Here is a 21,575-nt window from a genome sequence, read left to right as displayed (position 1 = left end):
TGTTACAGTTTGTGGGTAGGGATGTGGGAACTGTTTGTGGGTAGTAGATCCAGAGTGAACTGACTTGCCTACTGTTGATAGCTGAATAGCAGAGGGAGGCTAGGGATCAAAGTTATCACTTGTCAGAACTGTTTTGGAGAATGGTTCATGCGTTATTTTAATGATTCAATTTGTTTGAATAAAAATGCAAATATATTAAAAAATCCACAATGTCTTTTTTATACAAATAAGCTTAAAATGATAAACATTATAGGGCAAAGAAACAAAACAGAGATAGAGGGTAACAGGGGGGTCTAACGGATAAGACAACAGAACAGAGATAAAGACAACAGAACAGAGCAGAAAACAGAAGAGAAAAGAAACAAAACTAACCAAGAAAAGAGAAAAACAAAATAGAACTACTACAAAATAAAACATCACAGGGGGTCTAACGGATCATCATCCTTTTCATACTCCACTCCAGAAGAGTCAGAGGGTAACAGGGAAAGCATCTAGATGGGAGGGGAGTGCCAGCACTCTTCAAGATGAAACTTCCTTTAATGGCCAGCTTATGAGCAGACCTGATTGAAACACGATCAGCACACAAAAGCCTAAATTTCAGATCAGAAATAGCATACAAATCATGCATAAGGTGCCAAGCTTCAGGTTCACAATCAAAAGATCTGTGAGATATCACATTAACTGAGTCACAGAAAATGCAAATCTCCTGGATTCCAAATCTTTTAGCAGTAATACAGCATTCTAACACTGCTGCAACTTCAGGAAAAAAAAAAAAGCAGAGACCACTTTACAACCACCACATTTAGCAAACAAAAAATCTCCAGATGCATTTGCTATCCAAAACCCAAAACCACTAGTCCCAGAAGGGCAAAAACAGCCATCATATAAAGCTTTAAACCCATAATAACTAGACCAACTACTCAAAAAGTCAGATCCCTTCAGTTGATTAGTTCTGGAACAGTCTGTTAATTTTGGAGGGGAAATTTTCTTCACTTCCAGCTCGACCTGCGCACATGAAGTAAGGAGATGTGATGATTTGGCATTGGCTCTTCAAAAAAAAAGCCATTTCTAGATTTCAACAATAGACAGCTGTCACAAAGCCATCTGAAACTGCACTTGATGACTTTTAGGATAACCATCAGGCCCACCAGTCAGCAAAATAACTAAAAGTGTCAACTCTTTCAGCTGTTAAACTGACATTGCTGCCGAACTAGGTAGCTCTATCATGCTCACATTGGAATAGAGCATGCATAATACTCTCTGGGGCTTGCCGGCATAACCTGCACAGATCCTCTACAATGGTGTTTCTTTTGCAAAGGATTTAATTTACTGCAATGCTATTCTGGCAGCATCTCCAGATAAAGTGCTTCATCTTTGGGGGGACTTTGAAATCCCAAGTGTTTTTCCAGAGCTTTGGAGTCAAGGGGAATGGAGCTCTTTCTTGAATTGTTTCAGCATTCTTCAAACTGGTATTAAGATTTAACAAAAAATCTGCCTTTTGGATCAGGAAACCAGATAAGTTTTTCATCTCCCCCTAACCTAGGGATCTCCATTTTGCAAATCAAGTTGGTTAAATTCTGATCAAACAATTCTTGCAGCTTCCTAACATCCCAAGTTTTTTTTGATGTGTCAATTAAATCTCCCATGCACCTGCCCCTTCCATTCTTGGGTCTTGGTAATCCCTTGGATCCAAGTCTCATCCCAGATGTCTATTTCTTTCCCTGTGGCTATGCTCCAGCATGCCCCACCTCTTAGCACATCTCTTCCAGCCAAGAGACTCCAAAAGCCCTACGAACAATTCTTAGGGGTTCTAATGCTCCAGAAATTTTTCCTTGAGAGGTATCTCCCTCTTAGGATTTTTACCCATAGACCCTCCTTGTTAGAATAAAACCTCCAAGCTAGCTTTGCCAACAAAGCTAAATTAAACAGGTGGGGTCTCTAAATCCTAAACTGCCCATAGATTTACTTTTGCAAATATTTGTCCAACTTACCCAATTTACCTTTTTCTTCTCTCTTGTTTCCCCCCACATAAATTTCTTCTGAATCCTTGCAAGCTTATCATAAACACTTATAGGGATCAGAACGCAAGACATGGCATATAAGGGAATTGATGACAGGATAGCTTTAATCATAACCTCCTTCCCTACAGAAGATAAAAAAGATGATTTCCACCCTTTGGATTTGATCTCCATTCTTTCACGTAAGTAATTAAAAATACTCTTTTTTGATTTACCTAATGAGGAAGGGAGACCCAAGCAGGTGGATGGACTGTTCACTTTTTTAATTCCCAACAATCTTATTATAATCTTCTGGAGTCTTGGGTGGAATTTAGGACTAAAAAATGCTTCAGAATTTGAGAGGTTTACCTTCTGACCAGAGGCATCACACTATTTCTGCAAAATCTCCAGAATCACACCTCCTACAATATTTGCTCTTGAGAAAATATAGGAGTCATTTGCAAAAAACAAGTGAGTAATAGCTGGGCAGTTCTGATTAATTCTTAAGCCAGAGATAGAACCTACATAGTGAGCATGATGAAGAGCTAAGGATAATACCTGTGAGACAATTATGCACAAGGAGAGAGAGGATCCCCTTGTCTCAGACCCCAAGATGGGTAGAATTTTTTGCTGAGGCTTCCATTTATAAGCAACTGATAAGAGACAGAGCTTATGCATTTCATAACCCACTCAATGAAAACCGCCCCAAAACCCATTTTCACCATCACATTTTCAATGAAACTCCATTCCACCCTAGTATATGCCTTGTTCGTTTCTAACTTAATAGTCATGAATTTTTTCCTTTTCCTTAAAGTCTTCATAAAGTGGATTAACTCATGAGATATTAGAACATTATCAAATGTCATTCTTCCAGGAACAAAGGCAGTTTGATTTGGACCGATGAATTTTGATAGGGTGGGTTGTAGGGTGGGTTGTAGCCTGTTCACTAGAATCTTTGTTATGGTTTTATATAAGGTGTTACACAGGCTAATGGGTCTAAACTAGCTAGCTGTTTTTGAATTTTTGCATTTTTGTAGAAGGGTTATGAAAATTCTACTGACCTCTTCATTCCTGATAAACGGAACAGGCCCAATCCAATCCAATAAATACTTTGGACCATTAAGTTTAGACTGGTCCAATTCAATTTATCTTTTATCCATCCAATCCATTCAAATTAATTTTGATTTGAACAGGTCCAAGTCAAAACTGCGGTCCATTAACACTCCTATATGAGAGGCATGTATAACAAAATCAGCATGTTTGAGAACCACGCAGCCTAACAACTGTTTCGGCTCTCGGTTCCCAATTCTGAATATCCAACCACCCAGTCTGGTCTACGTGTAATAATACTGAGTGTATCAAAAACTACATATTTACTTCTCTAAAGATAAGGATTTTATTTTAGGACTTCTTTGTATGGTTTCAATTTTAAAACCATGTTTTAAATGGTAGAAAATACATCTAAATCATGCATCCCAGTTTCAAACAAAAATATCAATTGCATTTAAAAAAATATTAAAAATTTAAGACTATGTTTGATTTGAAAGAAAAGGGAGGGAAAGATATTAAAATAGAGAATCCTATACAAACCAAACACAACCTTAGGTTTGTATACAAAGTTCGAAGTATCTATCCTCCTACATACGCCCGATACCCACGAACATGCAAAACAGGTGTTTCAGGTAATCATATAATTTCTTTTTTTTTTCTTTTTTATGGTTTCATACTTACATAGGGTTATAATACTATTATTTAACGTTTAAACAAATCAAAATAGGCATTTCGGTGACCTACTGGTACTTCGAACCTTGGTTCTATCTTCTACGTTCAGTCTCCCGTTTGTTCGATGTTCATTTTTCAATCCATGAAATATAAAATTTTTATTACATTTTTGTCCTTTGACACAAATTGCTTTCACCGCACCCCCCCCCCCACCTATACACGGACACGAACACTCCAGAAATGCCCCACAAAATGAACAAAAGAAATAAGACAATCCTCGGTCTCCAGAAGTCATAATTTCGTTAGGAAAAAAATCATAAAAAGGATGCTACAAAATTTGTTCTAGCAAGTTACAAATGTACACGGTTAAAATATCTATGAACTTTTTTAAGATGTACGGCCACATCCATGTATTTTAAGATGTCGCAACCAAATTTTCTTTAAGCACTGTCACGGATTACTCCAAGCCCACTGTACACAGATCTCTGCTACTACACTACAGTATTTGTGACAGATCATACAACTCACAGGCTTCCAAAGAAAACCACCAATTCGGTAACTGGGCCTAAATCAGTATAATGCTGCATAAAATTGCGCAACTTTGTACAAACATGTCACCGCCGGCACATCACATCTGTCATATTCCGTTCTCTTCTAATCACTTGAGAACTGGCTTTTGTCGTATCTTCTTGAATGGTATGTCCCCGTTAAGAATGGAGCCGATAAACTTCTCCACTTCTTCCATGGTCATTTCATTGGTGAACAATGCAAATTTTCCTTTCCGGGGCTTGTATGCCACCAGAAGTTTGTCCAAAGACTTGAATCCGGACTTGTCAAAGGAGTCGAGGAATGCTGACTGTTTGGTAGCATCCAACAGAGAGTAAGATACAGCATCGCCAGTGCTGGAGAATTGGTTCTGCCTCCTTGTTAGGGTTTTCTGAGAGACCTGGAAAAAACGTGGGCACATCAGAAAGAAAATAGCATGATATTATATTTTCCATGTTTTATGTATTCAAAATTCAGAAAAGCAATTTCTGCCTCATTGATACCACTCAACCATACTTGATCCAACCCCCCAGATTACCAAGAAAAAAACGCATTTTCTAGGAATCTTCTTGAACCATACCAAAGGTGGCCCACCATGAACCTCATGATGTCTAAGCCAGTGATAAAGGTAGAGGGAGTGGATTTGATCTTCAATGGTTCATAGTGATTCTCTGCTTCTATAATTAACTCTATATAGAGACAATGCAATCCCTCTCAGGATGACTGGTGGAAGTTTCCACATAGCTCACAGCTTCAGGATAGAAGCCAACTCTGGATCGAACAAAGGACCAAGATTTCAGTTTGACAAACAGATGAAATATCTGGACCTCTGGTGTAGAAGAAAGCCAAAAGCATAGCAGATACCTATTACCTCAGGGCAGCATGGCCTATAACATATAAGACTCACTTTGAAACTATTATGTGGAATAGGAGGATACCCTTGAGGCCTCATGGGCTTGTCTTGACACAGCATAGACAGATTCTGTCTGGAGATAGGATGTTGAACTTCGTGGAGGATAACTCCTAGCTTTCTGGGTAATTTAGAAGGAAAGAAGTAGAAGTTGTTTTCTACTATTTTTTCCCAAGACAAAGTAAATCCTACAGGGAGAATCTGGAAATATTTTTTATTGTTTATTATATATTAGGAATTCAACCCTTAATTTAGAGAAATGAGATACAGACTGACAGAGGATGGCAGGGTATTGTTAGGCAACATTCATGAATTTTCTAGTTGTAACTTTATTCCTTTTACACACTTTGGTACTTATATGGTAGATGCTTCATCCACATCGAGGCTCAAAATATCGATTAGTATCATATCGGGAGCTTCTCGATACACCCCTACAGAGGGTGTATCAGGGTTTTGACTGGTTCAGGGGGTGGGTGAACCTTAAACCGGCCCCTCTGAACCGTACTTGAAAAAAAAAATAACTAAAAAACTACTGATACGCCTCTACCAGCATATCAATATTTTGAACATTGATCCACATAATTTTGGCACTCGTACACATTTTCTGGTTATAATTTTATTCAATCATCCACCATATGTGTAGAAGGGACTATAAGAGCTAGGGGTAGACCAAAAAGGACAAGTAAAAGTAGTAAGAATGATTTAAGCACTAATAATTTAACAGTGGATACCCCATATTGTTGGAGATAAGGCATGTATGATGGTAGTGGTGGTGGATGCTTCATCTACTATTAATGAGATCCTAGAGAGAGAAAAGTTTGATATTTTCACTAAATCAGGGGAGAAACCCATCTGCAATAAAATTTTACTTACAGTAGAGAGGATGGTTTCAAGCTGGCCCCTTGCTTTGGATGATCTGAAAGCACCTATAATGCAGACAGGTGTTTTTTCTCCACAATAAGTATCAGAATTTGAACTCATAAGCAGAGGTATCTGTTTCTCCTGCTGTTCAGTTTGTGGCTTTTTTCCCTGACCAGAGGTTGTCTTCTTGTTCTTTTTCTCAAATGCATCAAGTAGCACACTCAAATCACGAATTGTAGATTCTAAATCTTTGACATGAATTCCTTTTTTCAAGATGTGCTTCTCCCCATTTGAGAGCCAACCAACAATAGCAGGAAGTGCATCAACTCCTAACTTCTTCACCATTGGATCAGAAACATCATGCACCTACATAGAAACATAAAGCAAAATTTACTGCAATCTTTCCCTAGAAGGGAGCTTATTAATTTAAATTTTGATCCACTTGATCATAGCAGCTGAATTTGCTGAACTCACTAAGCCAAATTAATCATGCATTTAATGGAATACTTCAAGTGTGAAACAATGAAGGTTAACCTCAGCCATTGTTGATGTGTTCACTCAGTCATGTAAAAGTGTCGACCAAGGTTCAAAAAATCGATACATATCGGCCGACATGTATCATATCAGGAGCTTCCCGATATGCCCCTACAGAGGGTGTATCGGGGTTTTGACCGGTTCAGGGGGTGGACGGACCTTGGACCTTAAACCGGCCCATCTGAACCGGAATTGAAAAAAAAAAAAAACTAAAAAAACTAGAACTTGCTAAACCTTGGTGTCAACAACTAGAACTTGCTAAACCCACAAAAATCATATTCTTAACCCAATAGGTTTAATAAAAACAAAAAATAAAATAAAAAGATTAACCTCTTGAGTAGGCCAAATCACAAGAGAGAGCTCAAATGCATATCGGGTGTATCGATATTTTGAACCTTGGTGTCAACAACTAGAACTTGCTAAACCCACAAAAATCATATTCTTAACCCAATAGGTTTAATAAAAACAAAAAATAAAATAAAAAGATTAACCTCTTGAGTAGGCCAAATCACGAGAGAGAACTCAAATGCCTTCTTTCTTCTAACTATACACATTCAAGCAGATTATTTGTTCTGAATAGATGATATAGGTGTCAAGCTTACCTGTGAATCATAGAAGATAATGCGCTTGCGATGTAAACCACTGAGTACACGCCATATTACAGGAGTATCTCTCTTTGTAGAGAGCAGGAGTACCCGAGGAAGGTTTTCAACAGTTCTTGAGGAAACATCAAAATTATTTAAGTCAACCCGTCTTGAAAACCTTGGCAAGTGATCTAGACAGAAGGTTTTCAAACTTTTGATATCCCAATCACCTTTATACTCTAACAAGGAGCCTTTGTCATTTGTGGTATATGAATAAACAAAAGCCCGGGGTGCTGTGGTAACTGCTATACCAAGATCCTTACAGAGAGAGAGTTCAGTTTGGCAATTTATGCTACCAACCTGATCAAAATAGAATAAAGAAAGAAAACAGAAAAGTAATTATCACAAAATCAAAAAAAAAATACTAATGAAATCACAATATATTGAATATGGTTTTCTTTGTTCAACAAAACACACAAGAAAAGATGACTACCTTCAAGGCTCCTTTTAGCGACATGGCAGATTCCTCTAAGATAGATTCATAATACTGCTGTTTATTCTCTGTAGGTCTGTAAAATAACAAAAGCCAGGTAATTCCCTGGTCTGTTATTTCTTTCTTAAACAGTTGTGAATTTATAATCTGGATGCTCTTAGGTGAACTCCTTGGCTCAGATTGTGATTCTGTTGAGCCACTAAAACCACTGAAATGGCTACCACCTGTCATACCACCCCCAAAGAAATTGGCGAAGAGATCATCAAAACCAAAACTAAATGAACTCTGACTTGCACTGGGCTTTCCAAAGGAAAATGAGAATGACTTGGATTGTCCTTGGTCACCCATACTTTGCCACTCATCTGGCCTAAAAGTAAAACGGTTATTTCCTTGCCCACCACTTGTGAAAAAGGCATATCCCCCATGATCCCCAGGATTACCAGTATCAAATCTGGGGCTGCCCTTCTCGTCCCCATAGAGATCATAATTCTTCCTCTTCTCTTCATCCGACAGAATTTCATATGCTGAAACACATAAGATTTGCAACATATAAATAAAGCAATATGGAATGGAAATAATTACTTTAGTTATAGAAAAAAGCAACTTCCAAGAATAACAAAATATAACAATAATTTTCTTTTGATGAATCAGAAAATAACAATAATTTAATTATTATAACAGAAAGAAATAAAAGTAGAAGAAAAGGCTGCACATAAGAAAGTTAACTACATTACCATTATTAATCTCAGCAAATTTCTCATGTGCACCCTTATTTTTGTTCTTATCAGGGTGGTATTGGAGAGAAAGCCTGCAAAAAAAGGAGTGAATATTGTAAAAACTAGAAAGTTTAGCTGAAAAGGAGACATTTTGATTATGCCAAGGTGCCAAGCAAAACAATAAGAATGAGGTTATTAAATAAAACGTACTTGTGGAAAGCTTTCTGAATTTCACGTTGGCTTGCATTTCGCTCAACCCCAAGAACCTGAGAAAAAAATAAAATTGCAATATTAGTGATTCATAAAGAATCAAGATATCAGGAAATAAGAGAGCTTAAATTTTGAAAGGTATGATTCTTCTCGTTTTAGTTTCAATAAATCGCCACAGAAAGGGGCCATTTGATAACTGCTGAAGTGGCTGAACTAAATGATTATTGCTTTGTCGTGGATAAAATCATTAAATAACAAAATATTCCGAGGCACTGTGGTCAATTCAACTTCAGATTGAGCCACTAAGGAGCTCAGAACCTCCTTAATAACCAATAAGTCATTCCATTCATCCATTCCAGCTGTCATCAAATGGCTCCCAAGAGAAAGGTATAAACTAGCATAATTTTATCATCAGGAACTTTTCTCTAGTAGGAGAAAAAAGGGATGGCTTAGCACTAGTTCAACAACTTCCCCTCTAGGTTACTCCCTCTTCTAAGGAAAGCATAAGCTACCAAGCACACCTCAAAGAAGAATATTACTACAGAACGAAGATTACAACTTGCTCCTCCTTTTCTTTACTCCCCCCACCCCCCCGGGTGGGATGAGGAGCCTTAAACCAAATACCACCATACAATATAATTTTTCACACAGCCTCCAAATAAAATGAAGAAAAGGGCAAAGTGTAACGTGGAAGGAAATAAACAATTCACAGCTTGCAGGAGTTCTGTTAGAATCAAAAGTGGAATTCCCTTGAAAACCAGGTTCAAAGTTGGGAAGGGCATCTGCTACTCCATTGCTTTCACAATACATGTTGAATGTCTACAAATAGGAGTTCCTCCAGAAAATTCATGAGTACAGGCCACCACTACAAATATGAACCAATAGGGTTTCAACATTGTTAGCAGTACTCAACAAAGAGTTTTGAATCCAACTCCACCATAACTTCATTACATAAATATTCCTTAAGATGTCACAGCCATCGTGGGATAATTCTAATTCATCAACAGGAATATGCCAAAGATTATTCTCCTCGCAAAGTTGTGCTTCACAATCAATATAACCTAACTATATTTCAGTGAAGAATTGCAGATCCAACGAAAAAGCAGTAGAACAACCTACAATTGTTGTCTGACTTTTATTTCCTTCTCTAAGCAACCCCAGAGACCATCTTATATTAATATTGCAATTCAGTTCACAGCAATATCTAAACCATACTTACCTGACTTATTGGTTCATTTGGTTTATGATTCATAATTTGCAACTTACGTACAAACCTGGTGCATTGGAAGTAGGCTTCAACAGTTTTTTGTTGTAACAAGTTTTCCCTTTCGCTTTTTTCTTGGGCTTGGCACATAATAGAAGCTTTCAAGTCTAAGCAAACCTAGAGGGTTCTACAACTAAGCTCTTGCTACTTTGATCATACCTGGAATCTTCTCTCTTGATAGATTATAAAACAACTCTATCTGCACTCTTCACTCTCTCTGAAGTAGAATACATAAGCACTATTTGACTTTCAATACAAGTCTATCTTTCAAGAAAGAAGAAGGTAACTTAAAACATGTTTCAACTTTGACAAACCAACTTATGATGTGACTTGCAACAAACCAACAACCAATTCACAACTTTCTAGGTTTTCAAGCAATTTATGTAGGGGCATAAAACGGGTACCCAAGTTAAGATTTTAAACTGCACTGTGCCTGGCCCTATTAAAAAACTTAGCAAAACCCCAACCTTGCCCTGCCCAAATTGCATCCCTAGAGCTAGACTTTAACTTTGGTATAAAGTCTTGTTTTAGCAACACGTATCAATTTGTCCAATTTGTTTGGGTTTCAATGGGTGTGGATGAATGAGAGAACAGTTTCTTTTTCCCCTTGATTTATGAGATAGTTGGTAAATTAATAGCAAACTAGTTTCACTTTTATCATGAATGGCCTCTGTGCTGGATTGCATTTTGGAAATTCAATATTTCATCCAAAGTAGAAAGGCAAGAAATGAGATGTTCTCATTACAGCAACTGGACAATATTGAGGATTTTAGCACCACTAAACAATGAAAGAAAAAGAAAGCTAGATAGATATTCAATAAGGAGGTCTAAACAACCGGTGTAACAACCAATGGTGAAATTATGGGAGGTCTAAATGTGACAGGAATACAAAGGGGGCGATATATGTATTTCATTGACTATAATTGGGCACAAACTGTACATATGTGATAACGTATCCGGTTTTAGTTCTTGCTATATTCTCAATTTGTGTTCCAACAATGGGAGAAAGGTAAAGAGAACATTTCTCCGTGCAATACTTCGACCAGATGTACCTACTACCAGGAAACTTAGTATGAGGAACTAAACTTCAACTAAAACATGTAAAAAACTCTGAGCTTATTGTGTATACTAATACAATCCCTAGCAACGGTTTCCCCAATTCTAGCCAAACTAGTTAGCCAAAGTTAATTATTTAGCTCGTCTAAACCCCGTTCATTCCCCGGGGCTCAGACAAAACAACAAATTTCAGTTATGCACCAAAAGAAAATGAGCTAGAAAATAAATTCGGACAAAACGATAATTCTTTCCACATATGAGATGAATATGGATGCCTCTAAATAGGAACTGGAGATCTTACCTTGTACGGGTCGACTGTTTTCGCTCCTTGAGTGAACAACAGGAAGAAGAAAAACAATGCACAGACAAAAAACGGTAACAGAATAGGATAATTCATCATGAGATTTTGAATCAGAAAGAAGTTTTGATATTAAATTTGCTTTTTGGAGGATTCTCAATTCGGAGCGACGAGTATCATATGCCAAAGAAGAAAAACGATCCTATTAGGTCACGACTGAAATGACACGATTTGAATATCTGTAATCGCTAACAAGTCACAACTTATAAGGGTTTTTTTTCGGTGAAGGGTGATGAAACGAATCGGTGGCTAGTTACTACATGTCGGAGGGAAGGCGTAGAGAGAGAATTCGAGAAATAGGTTTCGCGGAGTCGAGATGCTTCGTCTGTTGGGTGTACGTGGTAGAGGCTTGTACCTCCACGACAATTGACCAATCAGATTTCATGATACTTGATATTTTTCGTCACATCAAATCCTTGATGTCCGGTTACTGTCATCATCAACTCATATTATGGCGGATGATCTGGCAAGTCCGGATCTGGTGAGCACTATCGCTTATTTCGGATTTGTAGCCGTGTATTAGGAATATCTTCCATGAATAGGTTGAAAATATTTCCGATGTGCGGCTGTAAGTGCTTGATCTCAGTGTTACTGTGTGTGGCACACTCTATGAGAGCAATATCCGAATTTTGGTTAATCGGTATAGTAAAGGGAAATTCTCAATTATTGCAGGGGTGAGCAAACGGTTTGTTCGGTTTAAAACCGAACTAGTGGAATTGGAAACCGAACCGAGACCAAAGTTTGGGTAAACTGAATAAATCGAACCCAATTTTTTTGGTTAATTTGGTTGTTTCGATTAAATCGAACTTCAAGTAGGTGGGTCATTCACTGATTCCACCAAAAATGCAAAATATCATAACTTCAAAAAAATTGACTTGATTACTCATGAGAAGCGAAAAAAAAATAGAGAATAACAGCTCAATCATGCTCACCGTTGCAGTCTTGAAGATTCATAGATGCTTACCGTTATAGTCTTGGAGAATAACAGCTTAGTCTTGCTCATTATTTTATTGTAGTCTTGAAGATTCACAGTTGCAGTCTTGTAAATTCACAGATGCTCACCATTGTAGAATAATAAGAAAAAAAAATAATAGATTCTTAGGTGCTCATTGTTGTAGATGTTCACAGGGTGTGTACAGTTATAGAGACAGCAGAGATCACTCTCCAGTCTTCACTCTTCACTAAAGAAGTTAAACTGGAACTCGTCGTTGCCGCCTGCTACTGGATTAATTGATGTCGCCGCTCACCGCTTGCCGGTGGTAGACGATAGAAGATGAAGCACGCCTGGGTGGGAACACAAAGTCTCGAAGGGGAAGCAGGAAGGGGTTTTGCATTCTCGTCCTTGCCGCCCACTGCTGGATAACTGATGTCACCGCTTGCCACTTGCTGCTAGTAGATGACAAAAGATGAAGCCCAGGCAAAAGGTCGCCGACACTTGGGTGGGAAGACAAAGTCTCGAAGGGGAATCAGGAAGGGGTTTTTCGTTCTCGTCACTGCTGCCTGCTGCTGGATTAACTTATGTCACCGCTCGCCGCTTGCCGGTGGTAGATGACAGAAGATGAAGGCTGAAGCCCAGCCAAAAGGTTGCCGACGCCTGGGTGGGAAGACAGTCTCGAAGGGGAAGCAGGAAGGGGTTTTGCTTTTTTTTTCAAAATTGCCATTTCTATTAGAAATAGGATCTGGGAATTTAGGAGTTAAAGGTTTAGGCTCAAGAGGGAAACTATTTTACCTACTTACCCATGTAAGTTCGGTTTTTTCGGTTAACCGAATTGCTAAATGCCATAACCGAAACAAAAAAGCGAACTTTAATAAACCGATGTTTAAAACCGAAACGAACCAAATCCCCAAACTAACCGACCCAAAAACACAGAACCTAAAATTCCAGTTTAGTTATTCGGTTTTAACCAAAGTATGCTCACCCCTACTTCTACATTGGGCTAGTGCCATTTTGGTCCCTAACTTTAAAATGTTATAATTCAATATATGAACTTTTAAAATGTGCCAATCTAGTAACTATTGTTAGAAAGACACAAATATCCTTTGGGTGTCATCTATTTTGTCAATTATCCAAATGCTCTTCTTAAAACTAAAATATTGTTCATCACATTCTTTTTCAAGAAGATGAAACAGTGGTATAAGTTTTTGGTACAATTTTACAAGGGAATGGTAATGATTCATTCTCCAATTCCTACAAAAATCAAATGACTCCCCTCAAATCCAAATGTGACAAGTGTTGAAACCCTTGTAGGTTTGGGGTTCATCATTGCTTTGCTTCAATCTTAATTATCGAGGAAGAAAATGAACAGTGTTTTGAAAGGTAATCTTGACATTTTACATAATTTAAAATCAAACATGTCATCACGTAATACAGATAATTGATGGTTGGTTAATGGCATGTATCGGATTGGCATATTTTGAAAGTTCAAATACTGAATTGATACATTTTTAAGCTCGGGGACAAAAATGGCACTAGGCCCAGAGTACTAATTGATACTTTTCCCTATAGTAAATGTCGACGCTTAATGCTTTTCTGATGGAAGAGGACTGATGTCTCGACAGTTTGATTGGAATGGTTTGGTTAGTACTTATTAATTGGCAAAACCTGGTCCATTTATTGATATAGTATGTATTTGGTTACATGGTCATTTATGGGTAGGGTGTTTGTTTGCACTTTTTCACTTTAAAATGTTTATTTATACTTTTTCACTTTAAATGATTTTTACTTTAAATGTTTTCCTATTTTTGTTTTGGGATTTTTGGACTACAATCCCCCTAAAAAATCTAATTTGCAGCCCCCTCCTAGTCTATTAGTGCACCCCCCCTATAAACCACATCCTGCCCGTGAATCTGGCATTAATTCACAAGCAGAATTCAATCCACCCCTAGTCCTAGGGGTGGATCGAATGGTAAAAACCCCCATTTTGTTTTTTGGTTGAATTTCACTTTAAACGTTTTTTATTTTCCACCTCAGATTAATACCCATTAAAGTGTGCCACATTAGCATTTAGTTTCAATAAATGTTGGGCATTTGGGAAAACAAGAATTTGGTATTTTCCCAAATGCCCCATGCACAAAACAATTGTTTGATAAATGGTGAAACCAAACAATTGTTTCATTTTGCTTCATCTGCAATAAATGTCAATGCCTATGTGGCATTGATGTGGTGGCATTTTTTTAATAAATGCCAATAGAACCAAACATCCCCATAGTATATCAGATAAATAGTTAAATAGGTGTTGTGTTTATCATGGTGAATTACATTGTTTGGTTAGGGCATTGAACGAAAAAATGCTAATAAACATCCACACTTCAATTTTCACGAACAATGTTGTTTGGAAAGAGGTAAAGTTGGTAGGTGTTTGACATCGATGTTGTTGCTTCATATCCATTTTTTCTGAGAAAATAGTATTGTATGAATGAAGGTAAGTTGCACCATTTTCTTAGAAAATGACTTCTTTTTTTTATTTTTTTGCATCAATGGTACCACATAGGATTTTTCTAGGGAAACAACACTGGTTTTATTTGGTACAAATATTTTATAACTGTTTTCAGCATTAGTCTATATTATGCAACACTTCAGATGATGATGCCACGTAATTGTACCATTGGTAGCAACGATTTTGAAACCACCAGAACAGCAAATTTGATGGTGTCTCCAATCATGCCTCTTGATTTCCAAGGCGTGATGTAGGGCAACGTTTTTTTCCATGAAAAACAAAACCAAAGATTTCATCATTTTTTTGGGGCAACATTTTTCGGATGTGGCGCCTATGTGGCACCACTTTTTGGGGCAACGAACACCGTCTTGGAGTTTAAAGTCTGGATTTAGTGGACCCTTGGGTTCACAGGAAGCATGCACCCTCCAATAGGAGGCGTGCACGTCACCCACTTCAAACTCATTTTAACGTTAACGGGCTTTTGGGCATTAGTCAATTGAATCTAGTTGAACCAGACAGAAAAAAAGGACAAAAAGGCAAAAAAAAAAAAACAATTCATATGAATTATTTGGGATTTGGGAGTTCATTCAAACTCCCTCCCATTTTTCCTCCAAGGCCATTCACTGTATAGCCGGCACCCGTGAGTGTGAAGTACACCAGCGGTCGTCAGTCATCAGAACGAAGGTCCACCAGGGAAACAGGTGCTCTTGCTAATTAGATCCAGTCTCAGAGTTTTGTACTGCATTGGCTGGCTTACCATCATGATCTTGAGCAACAAAAACAACCTCAAGCAAAGTTTCATTTATTTGGGGTTGCCTTCATGAATGCAATAGCTGGGTAAACTCTATGAAAGATCATGATTCATGTTTGTTACACTGTGAGTTATCATCTTTGCCATGGCTTTGTTGTGTGCTGGTGACAACAGCCACTTGTTCCTTCATGATTTGATTTTCTTCTTCAATGTCTACAATCCAATACTTACCGGCCAGCGTGGATCACATAAATGAAATTATCTTTTCTATAGGTACTTTTGTGGCATCACTTCTTGGGTTACTAGTAGTATAGAGGGCCATAGTGAAATATGGTAGGGCCTCCATTGTATTATCAGTCCGTACAATAATGGCTATAAGTACTGCTCTGGTTACCACCTTTGGAGCCTTTGGATTCCATGGAGTATAAATCCATTGTTTGATTTTGTTGGGGATTTGAACAAAGCTGCCTCCCCGCCCTACTCCCTCTCTTCTCTGTCTCTAGATTATACTCTTGTTTTCATGCCCCTGTTCCCATCTTCTCAATAAGTAATAAATATGTTAGCTCTATGAGGTTTCTTCGTATTTACACTACCATAATGAATTTGTAAGTTAAATGCCTACGATGCAACTTGTAACGCACTAATGCTTCAAAATAATAATAATACCCCTTATTATAAGATTTGGCTAATCATAAAACATATCAACTCTATACATATCGGGTATATCAGACTGATCAGTCGTGGCCCAATGCCAATATAATTGGCCTCCTACGAAGATTCAAAATCATTTGTGAGGTTGTTACCCATGTTCAAGAAAAATGCCAATTGATAAAATACAACTTGAAACTTCATCATGCACTTGTAGACATGAAGTAGTCAAATAGTATTCGTTAAAATGAGAGCATTCAATTGATAACTATTAATGAGTTTTGATGGTGCGCGATCCGGTCGGTCTTAGCTATCTGCGGCCTTGCTTCTGAACGGGGTAGCAGGGAACCTGAAACGGAGGAGATGGGAAAGCTCTGGGGGGAACCCGGTGTAGAGGCTCCGAAGCTCAAGTTAGAATCCTTCAAAAGTAAGGTAATACCAGATAGCGCAAAGTTTGCATACCTCCTTTGTTGGGGGCAAGGGCGGCTCTTATAATCACTTCGTGCACTCGTCCCGAGGCCCTTGTCAAGTCGGGTATGATTACCCTTGTGCTTGTCAATTCGGCCGTCGTCCTTTCTGCTGGGACAGAACCGTCATTGCCTAACCGTCTTTCTAACTAGAGAGGGCGGTGTCAGTGGCGGTGGCAGGTGTCCGTTTAGAGTGCGGCTGTCAAACGTCAGATCCCAAGTCAATCAGGCGCGGCGCCCTCGGGCACGGACTTCCTCAATGTCAGGCATGGTACGACTTGTTTGGTTTGGTGCCCAGAAGGTGATGCGGAGTGCTGAGCGAGGCGAAGTCTTGAGCTTGGAGGTATCTATAGGGCAGGTCAGTTCGGCAAGGTATATCCCGAGCTGTTACAAGGTGGGTCAGTTCAGCGAAGTGTATCCCGAGCTGTTACAAAGTTGGCCAGTTCGGCGAGGTATATCCCGAGCTGTTACAAGGTGGGTCAGTTCGGCAAAGTGTATCCCGAGCTGTTACAAAGTTGGCCAGTTCAGCGAGGTATATCCCGAGCTGTTACAAGGTGGGTTAGTTCAGCGAAGTGTATCCCGAGCTGTTACAAAGTTGGCCAGTTCGGCGAGGTATATCCCGAGCTGTTACAAGGTGGGTCAGTTCGGCGAAGTGTATCTCGAGCTGTTACAAAGTGGATCAGTTCGGGCCCCCCGTAGGGAGTTTGGTCCGCTGGTGTCCCCTTGTTCCCGCCTAGGCTTGGCCCCTTTTGCCGAGCTGTTACAAGGTGGGTCAGTTCGGCGAAGTGTATCCCGAGTTGTTACAAAGTGGGTCAGTTCGGGCCCCCCGTAGGGAGTTTGGTCCGCTGGTGTCCCCTTGTTCCCACCTAGGCTTGGCCCCTTTTGCCGAGCTGTTGCTTCTGCCACATGTCACGTAATAGTGAGGTCGGGCCAAATCTTCCTTCATCAAGTTTTATCGGAAAATGAGAGCATATACTGCATGACAGTGCACAAATGAAGAGGCAATGATCTAACATGACCAATGGCCGAGTGAAAATCGGGACCAATACAAGTATTCATTCATCCTGTCATATGCTGCACAACATTGTTTGTAGGACCTGTGCAAAAACGGTGCTACCAAGTTTTGAATGTTGAGTTAACTGTAAACATTCAACTTGGACTCAAATTTTACAGGTGGCCTATCTAGAAAACAAGCTTCCATCTGAGTAGATCTGTCTGCCTCTGCCTCTTGGCGTTCAGACAACACCACGCATGGGACAGTAAAATTAACCCAAGGAACATAATGATTCTTAAATGAATAACATTGACGTGCCAAACATACATAGACGAGAATCCAAAATAAATTACTTGGATCCGATTTTACAAATGAGCAACAATACCGGGTTAACAAAATTACAAAATTCCGAATGTTTTAAACCCATCTAATCCGGTTATTTCTGATTTCCAACTAAAATGAAGCCAACAAGGAAAAAATATCAAAGACACTGAACATTTTTCTAGGCACATTAAGGCTAATCTATCACCAAGATCTTCCAGCTTAAGCAACCGGGGGCAGAGAACATGATCTTGTGAGGCACCAATTGCAGCAAGTGGCATGAATTGCCACATGGCAACCCTAGGGTACCCAATGAATGGCATCAGCTTGTTTCCAGTAGCTTGGCCTTGTTTCCAGTACCCAGTATCTTGAATAGGCCAACAAACAAAACTCTGCAACTGGAAAAGAAATGGTGTTAAACTTTCATAGAAAATGTGGAGCAACATCTAATGGAACTTCCTCCAAAAACTAAACTTCAGTAATGAAAATAGATGAGGAAACAGAAAATATAGCTCAGACTAACCTTCAACTCTTTGCACTTCCGTAAACAAACTAATGTATTGCTTGGTTTAATGTGGTAAAGCATACCTACCAAAATTAAGCATGGCCAAAGCAATATTGATCTTCATGACAGGAAACTAGTACGTCTTGGGAAACCAGCAATTTCTAGTAAGGAGCTAGCTTGAATTTCATAATCAAGACTCAAGAGACCTGTAGCTTATATCAGTCACTACAGTTTTAGAAAATTATTTAAAAAAAGATCAAGCAAGATGACACTAATGTTCATGATGTACCACCATTTTGGATAGAAGCTCCTCATGGACGTCGGTTGGTGTTGGTCGCCGATGATCTGGTAATAGGGTAGGGTTCCAATGATACGGTGGAGAGAGTACATGTTCCCCTGGTGGACCTTCGTTCTGATGGCTGATGACCGCCGGCGTCATAATAATGAGATGAGAAGAAGAAGAAGGAGACAGGCATACTTATCGCCAATTGATTTCTTGCCGCCAGTGTATTTCACAGTCACGAACGTCAGCTGTAATTTTTTTTGTCCGGTCCAACCGGATTCAATTGATCAACGCCCAAGAGCCTGTTAACGTTAGGATTAATTTGAAGTGGGTAACGCGCACGCCTCCCAAGGGTCCACTAAATCTGGACTCTGGAGTTTCCTCCAACGCCCCCACATTCCCGCGCAATAGCTTATCGGCGTAGATCCGATGTGGAACCCACATGGCCGATGACATGTTTGAAAGTTGAACTTATCTGGTAGATCACGCTGCTCATTATCTCCTGTTGCTACTTGTCACTGCTAGTGCTCCTCGGCAAATACACCTCGTGCGGTGAGTACGTTTGATTAAAACCCCGTCGAATATACTTCAGATACCCAGATTTGAGTTTGAAGTTTTTTTTTTTCCTTTTGTTCGGTGTTCCTTCCTTGAGCCGTCCTCCCCTTGCTACTCGTCACTATCACTACTCACTATCACTACTCACTATCACTACTCCTCGCTGGATTCATGTCGTCGGTGAGCATTTTCGGTTAAAACCTCTCAGGATCTTCTCGTTTTCTCATATACCTCTGCACTTCTGGCTAAAATGGTAATATCAGTTTTTTCAGACTTCCTTCTCCGATGACGGTAGCCATTACGCATCTCATTGTAGTAATAAATCCTTTGCCGGCAAGTAATTCACTAGAACTCAAAGTCCCTTTTTTTCATTAAATAGATATACATGTAACTGTGATCGGTTCATTCTTAGGTGTTCTATCAATGCCATACCTCCTTCTCTGACGACAATAACCATCATGCATCTCCTTCTCGTTATTCCCTCACCTAGTTGACCAAGTGTTACTAAAAAATTGTTATTAATGAGAAAAGAAAGATCTGAACCGTCGGATATTTTTGACAACTTATCTGAGTCAATGGATTTAAAATTGGATTTGAAATCATGAAAAATGAAAGCTCACGCTTCTTGTACTGTGAGATTGGTGGCTATGCATAATGCATTGGGGATGAGCACGCATGTCACCCATTGTAAAAGATGTGCAACACATGCAAAACACCGGTTAAACAACAATTCCAAACAGTTTATGGGTGTTTTTTTTTTAGTTTAGGCGTTTATCCTTGAAAAACGAGACGATAAATGTACATATTACCAAAGGCCCAATGCAGATTTTTGAATTTTATTGCATATCTATAAACATTCAAAATGTCAAAAAGCCCCATGTGAATTGGCATCAATTCCAAGATGGCACCTATCCTCATTGTACATTAGGCCTAAAACTCCTGACCTTGGGCTGAACAGTCATTCTTCCTTTTTTGACAAATATATATACTACTTTAAAAAGCACGAATGACTTCAAGAATATTTCTATAATTTCTTTATGACAACTTTTACCCCTCTATATTTAAATTTATTAATAAAAATGATGGGAAAATAGGATAATAGGTTATTGATATTAAATGAGTTGAAAATAGGTAATTTTAAGATATTCAATGCATTCAATTCTCTCACATTAAATCCAACATTTAGGTTGTGTTTGGTTTGAAGGAAAAGTAGAGAAATGAAGGGAAATGCATTAAAATCAATACAAGGTTTGCAAAGGTTTCCTTACATTTTCCTTAAAACCAAACATAGACTTAAAGGTATTAATTTTCACTTTCATTGAATCATATATTTAAGGCTTGTTTGTTTCTTCTCATCATTAAATTCTATAATTAAATCCATACAGAATAAATTACTAATCTCAATAACATAAAAACTTATACTTTTAAAATCTACCTAGAAAAAATAGTGTTTTCATCTAAGCAATGGTAGAAATTAAACAATTTGGGTCAAATGAGTCAATCCGTGTTGCCATAATTAAATAATAAAATTCAAAAATATATAAAATACATAAAATATATAATTAAAAAATTGAGAATATTTTTAACATCATATATTTGACATATTAAACAATAATAAATATGATAAATAGTGTTTTAAAAACTGACCCAGAGGCTGATCCATTTTTGCCTTCAGGCCATAAGGTCACAGGTTCGACTATCAAGGTCAAATGAGTCAAACTGCTTTGTGTTAACACTATATGTGTGTGTGTGTGTGTGTGTGTAAAAATACATATTTTATCAATAAGTAGTATAACTGCGTTTTACATATATTAATTAATTAATTACATATAATATATGTATTATGTTACATTATTTATGTTTTTTAGTTCAGTTTTTTATTTTTTTATTTATAAAAAATATTAAAATTGCAATTTGGGGCCAAAAAAGGGGTTTTCACAAAAACAGCAAGGCAAGGCACCTAAGGCCCTTGGGATGTATAGATCTTGAAAAGTTATTCAAAAAACAAAAAACAAAAAAAGAAAAAGATAACCCCAATCGGACATCAAAGTGCAAAGTCATGGCTTCCAAAAGTTTGCACATAGTTAAATGCACAACCTACGACCTGCTTACAAGGTTGAATGGGTCAATGGTTGAACTGTCCAGGTTAGACAGCTTTTAAATGAAATGGAGAGTTTCAACGAAACCAAACCCAAAATCAAGGCCGGGTGAGGGTTTGAATGGTTCAATCAGCCAAGTCAATAATAGGTTAAAAATATTGATGATAAATAAGAAATATTTTTATTAATGATGGAAAATGGAATGTAAAATTTAAAACCAATTGGAATTTGGAATTAAACTATTTTCCTATTATCTCTCATTAA

At 38.3% G+C, this 21,575-nt stretch overlaps 1 protein-coding gene across 2 annotated transcripts; it reads right to left on the bottom strand.

Annotated features, from left to right (window-relative positions):
• Positions 1 to 3,985: 3,985 nt before the first annotated feature.
• On the bottom strand, positions 3,986 to 12,917 carry ATERDJ3A (DNAJ heat shock N-terminal domain-containing protein). Of its 2 annotated transcripts, none has more exons than XM_088973712.1 (7): positions 12,216 to 12,917; positions 8,574 to 8,629; positions 8,382 to 8,455; positions 7,648 to 8,171; positions 7,173 to 7,514; positions 6,049 to 6,402; positions 3,986 to 4,665 (listed from the first exon to the last, which is right to left on the bottom strand). In XM_088973712.1, exons 1-7 carry the CDS (start codon positions 12,252 to 12,254, stop codon positions 4,378 to 4,380), a joined length of 1,677 nt encoding a protein of 558 aa, XP_088829838.1. In that variant the 5' UTR covers positions 12,255 to 12,917; the 3' UTR covers positions 3,986 to 4,377. The 2 variants fall into 2 exon arrangements, with proteins under 2 accessions (XP_088829838.1, XP_088829837.1); XM_088973711.1 differs by lacking the exon at positions 12,216 to 12,917 and adding an exon at positions 11,195 to 11,634.
• Between the last annotated feature and the right edge of the window lie 8,658 nt (positions 12,918 to 21,575).

This window comes from Nelumbo lutea, chromosome 2 (assembly GCF_056320005.1).
Source record: "Nelumbo lutea isolate HS-2025 chromosome 2, American lotus-T2T, whole genome shotgun sequence".
Taxonomy (NCBI): Eukaryota; Viridiplantae; Streptophyta; class Magnoliopsida; order Proteales; family Nelumbonaceae; genus Nelumbo; species Nelumbo lutea.
The sequence above is the reverse complement of the archived record's forward strand: the minus strand, read 5'-3'. Positions and strand labels throughout refer to the sequence as shown.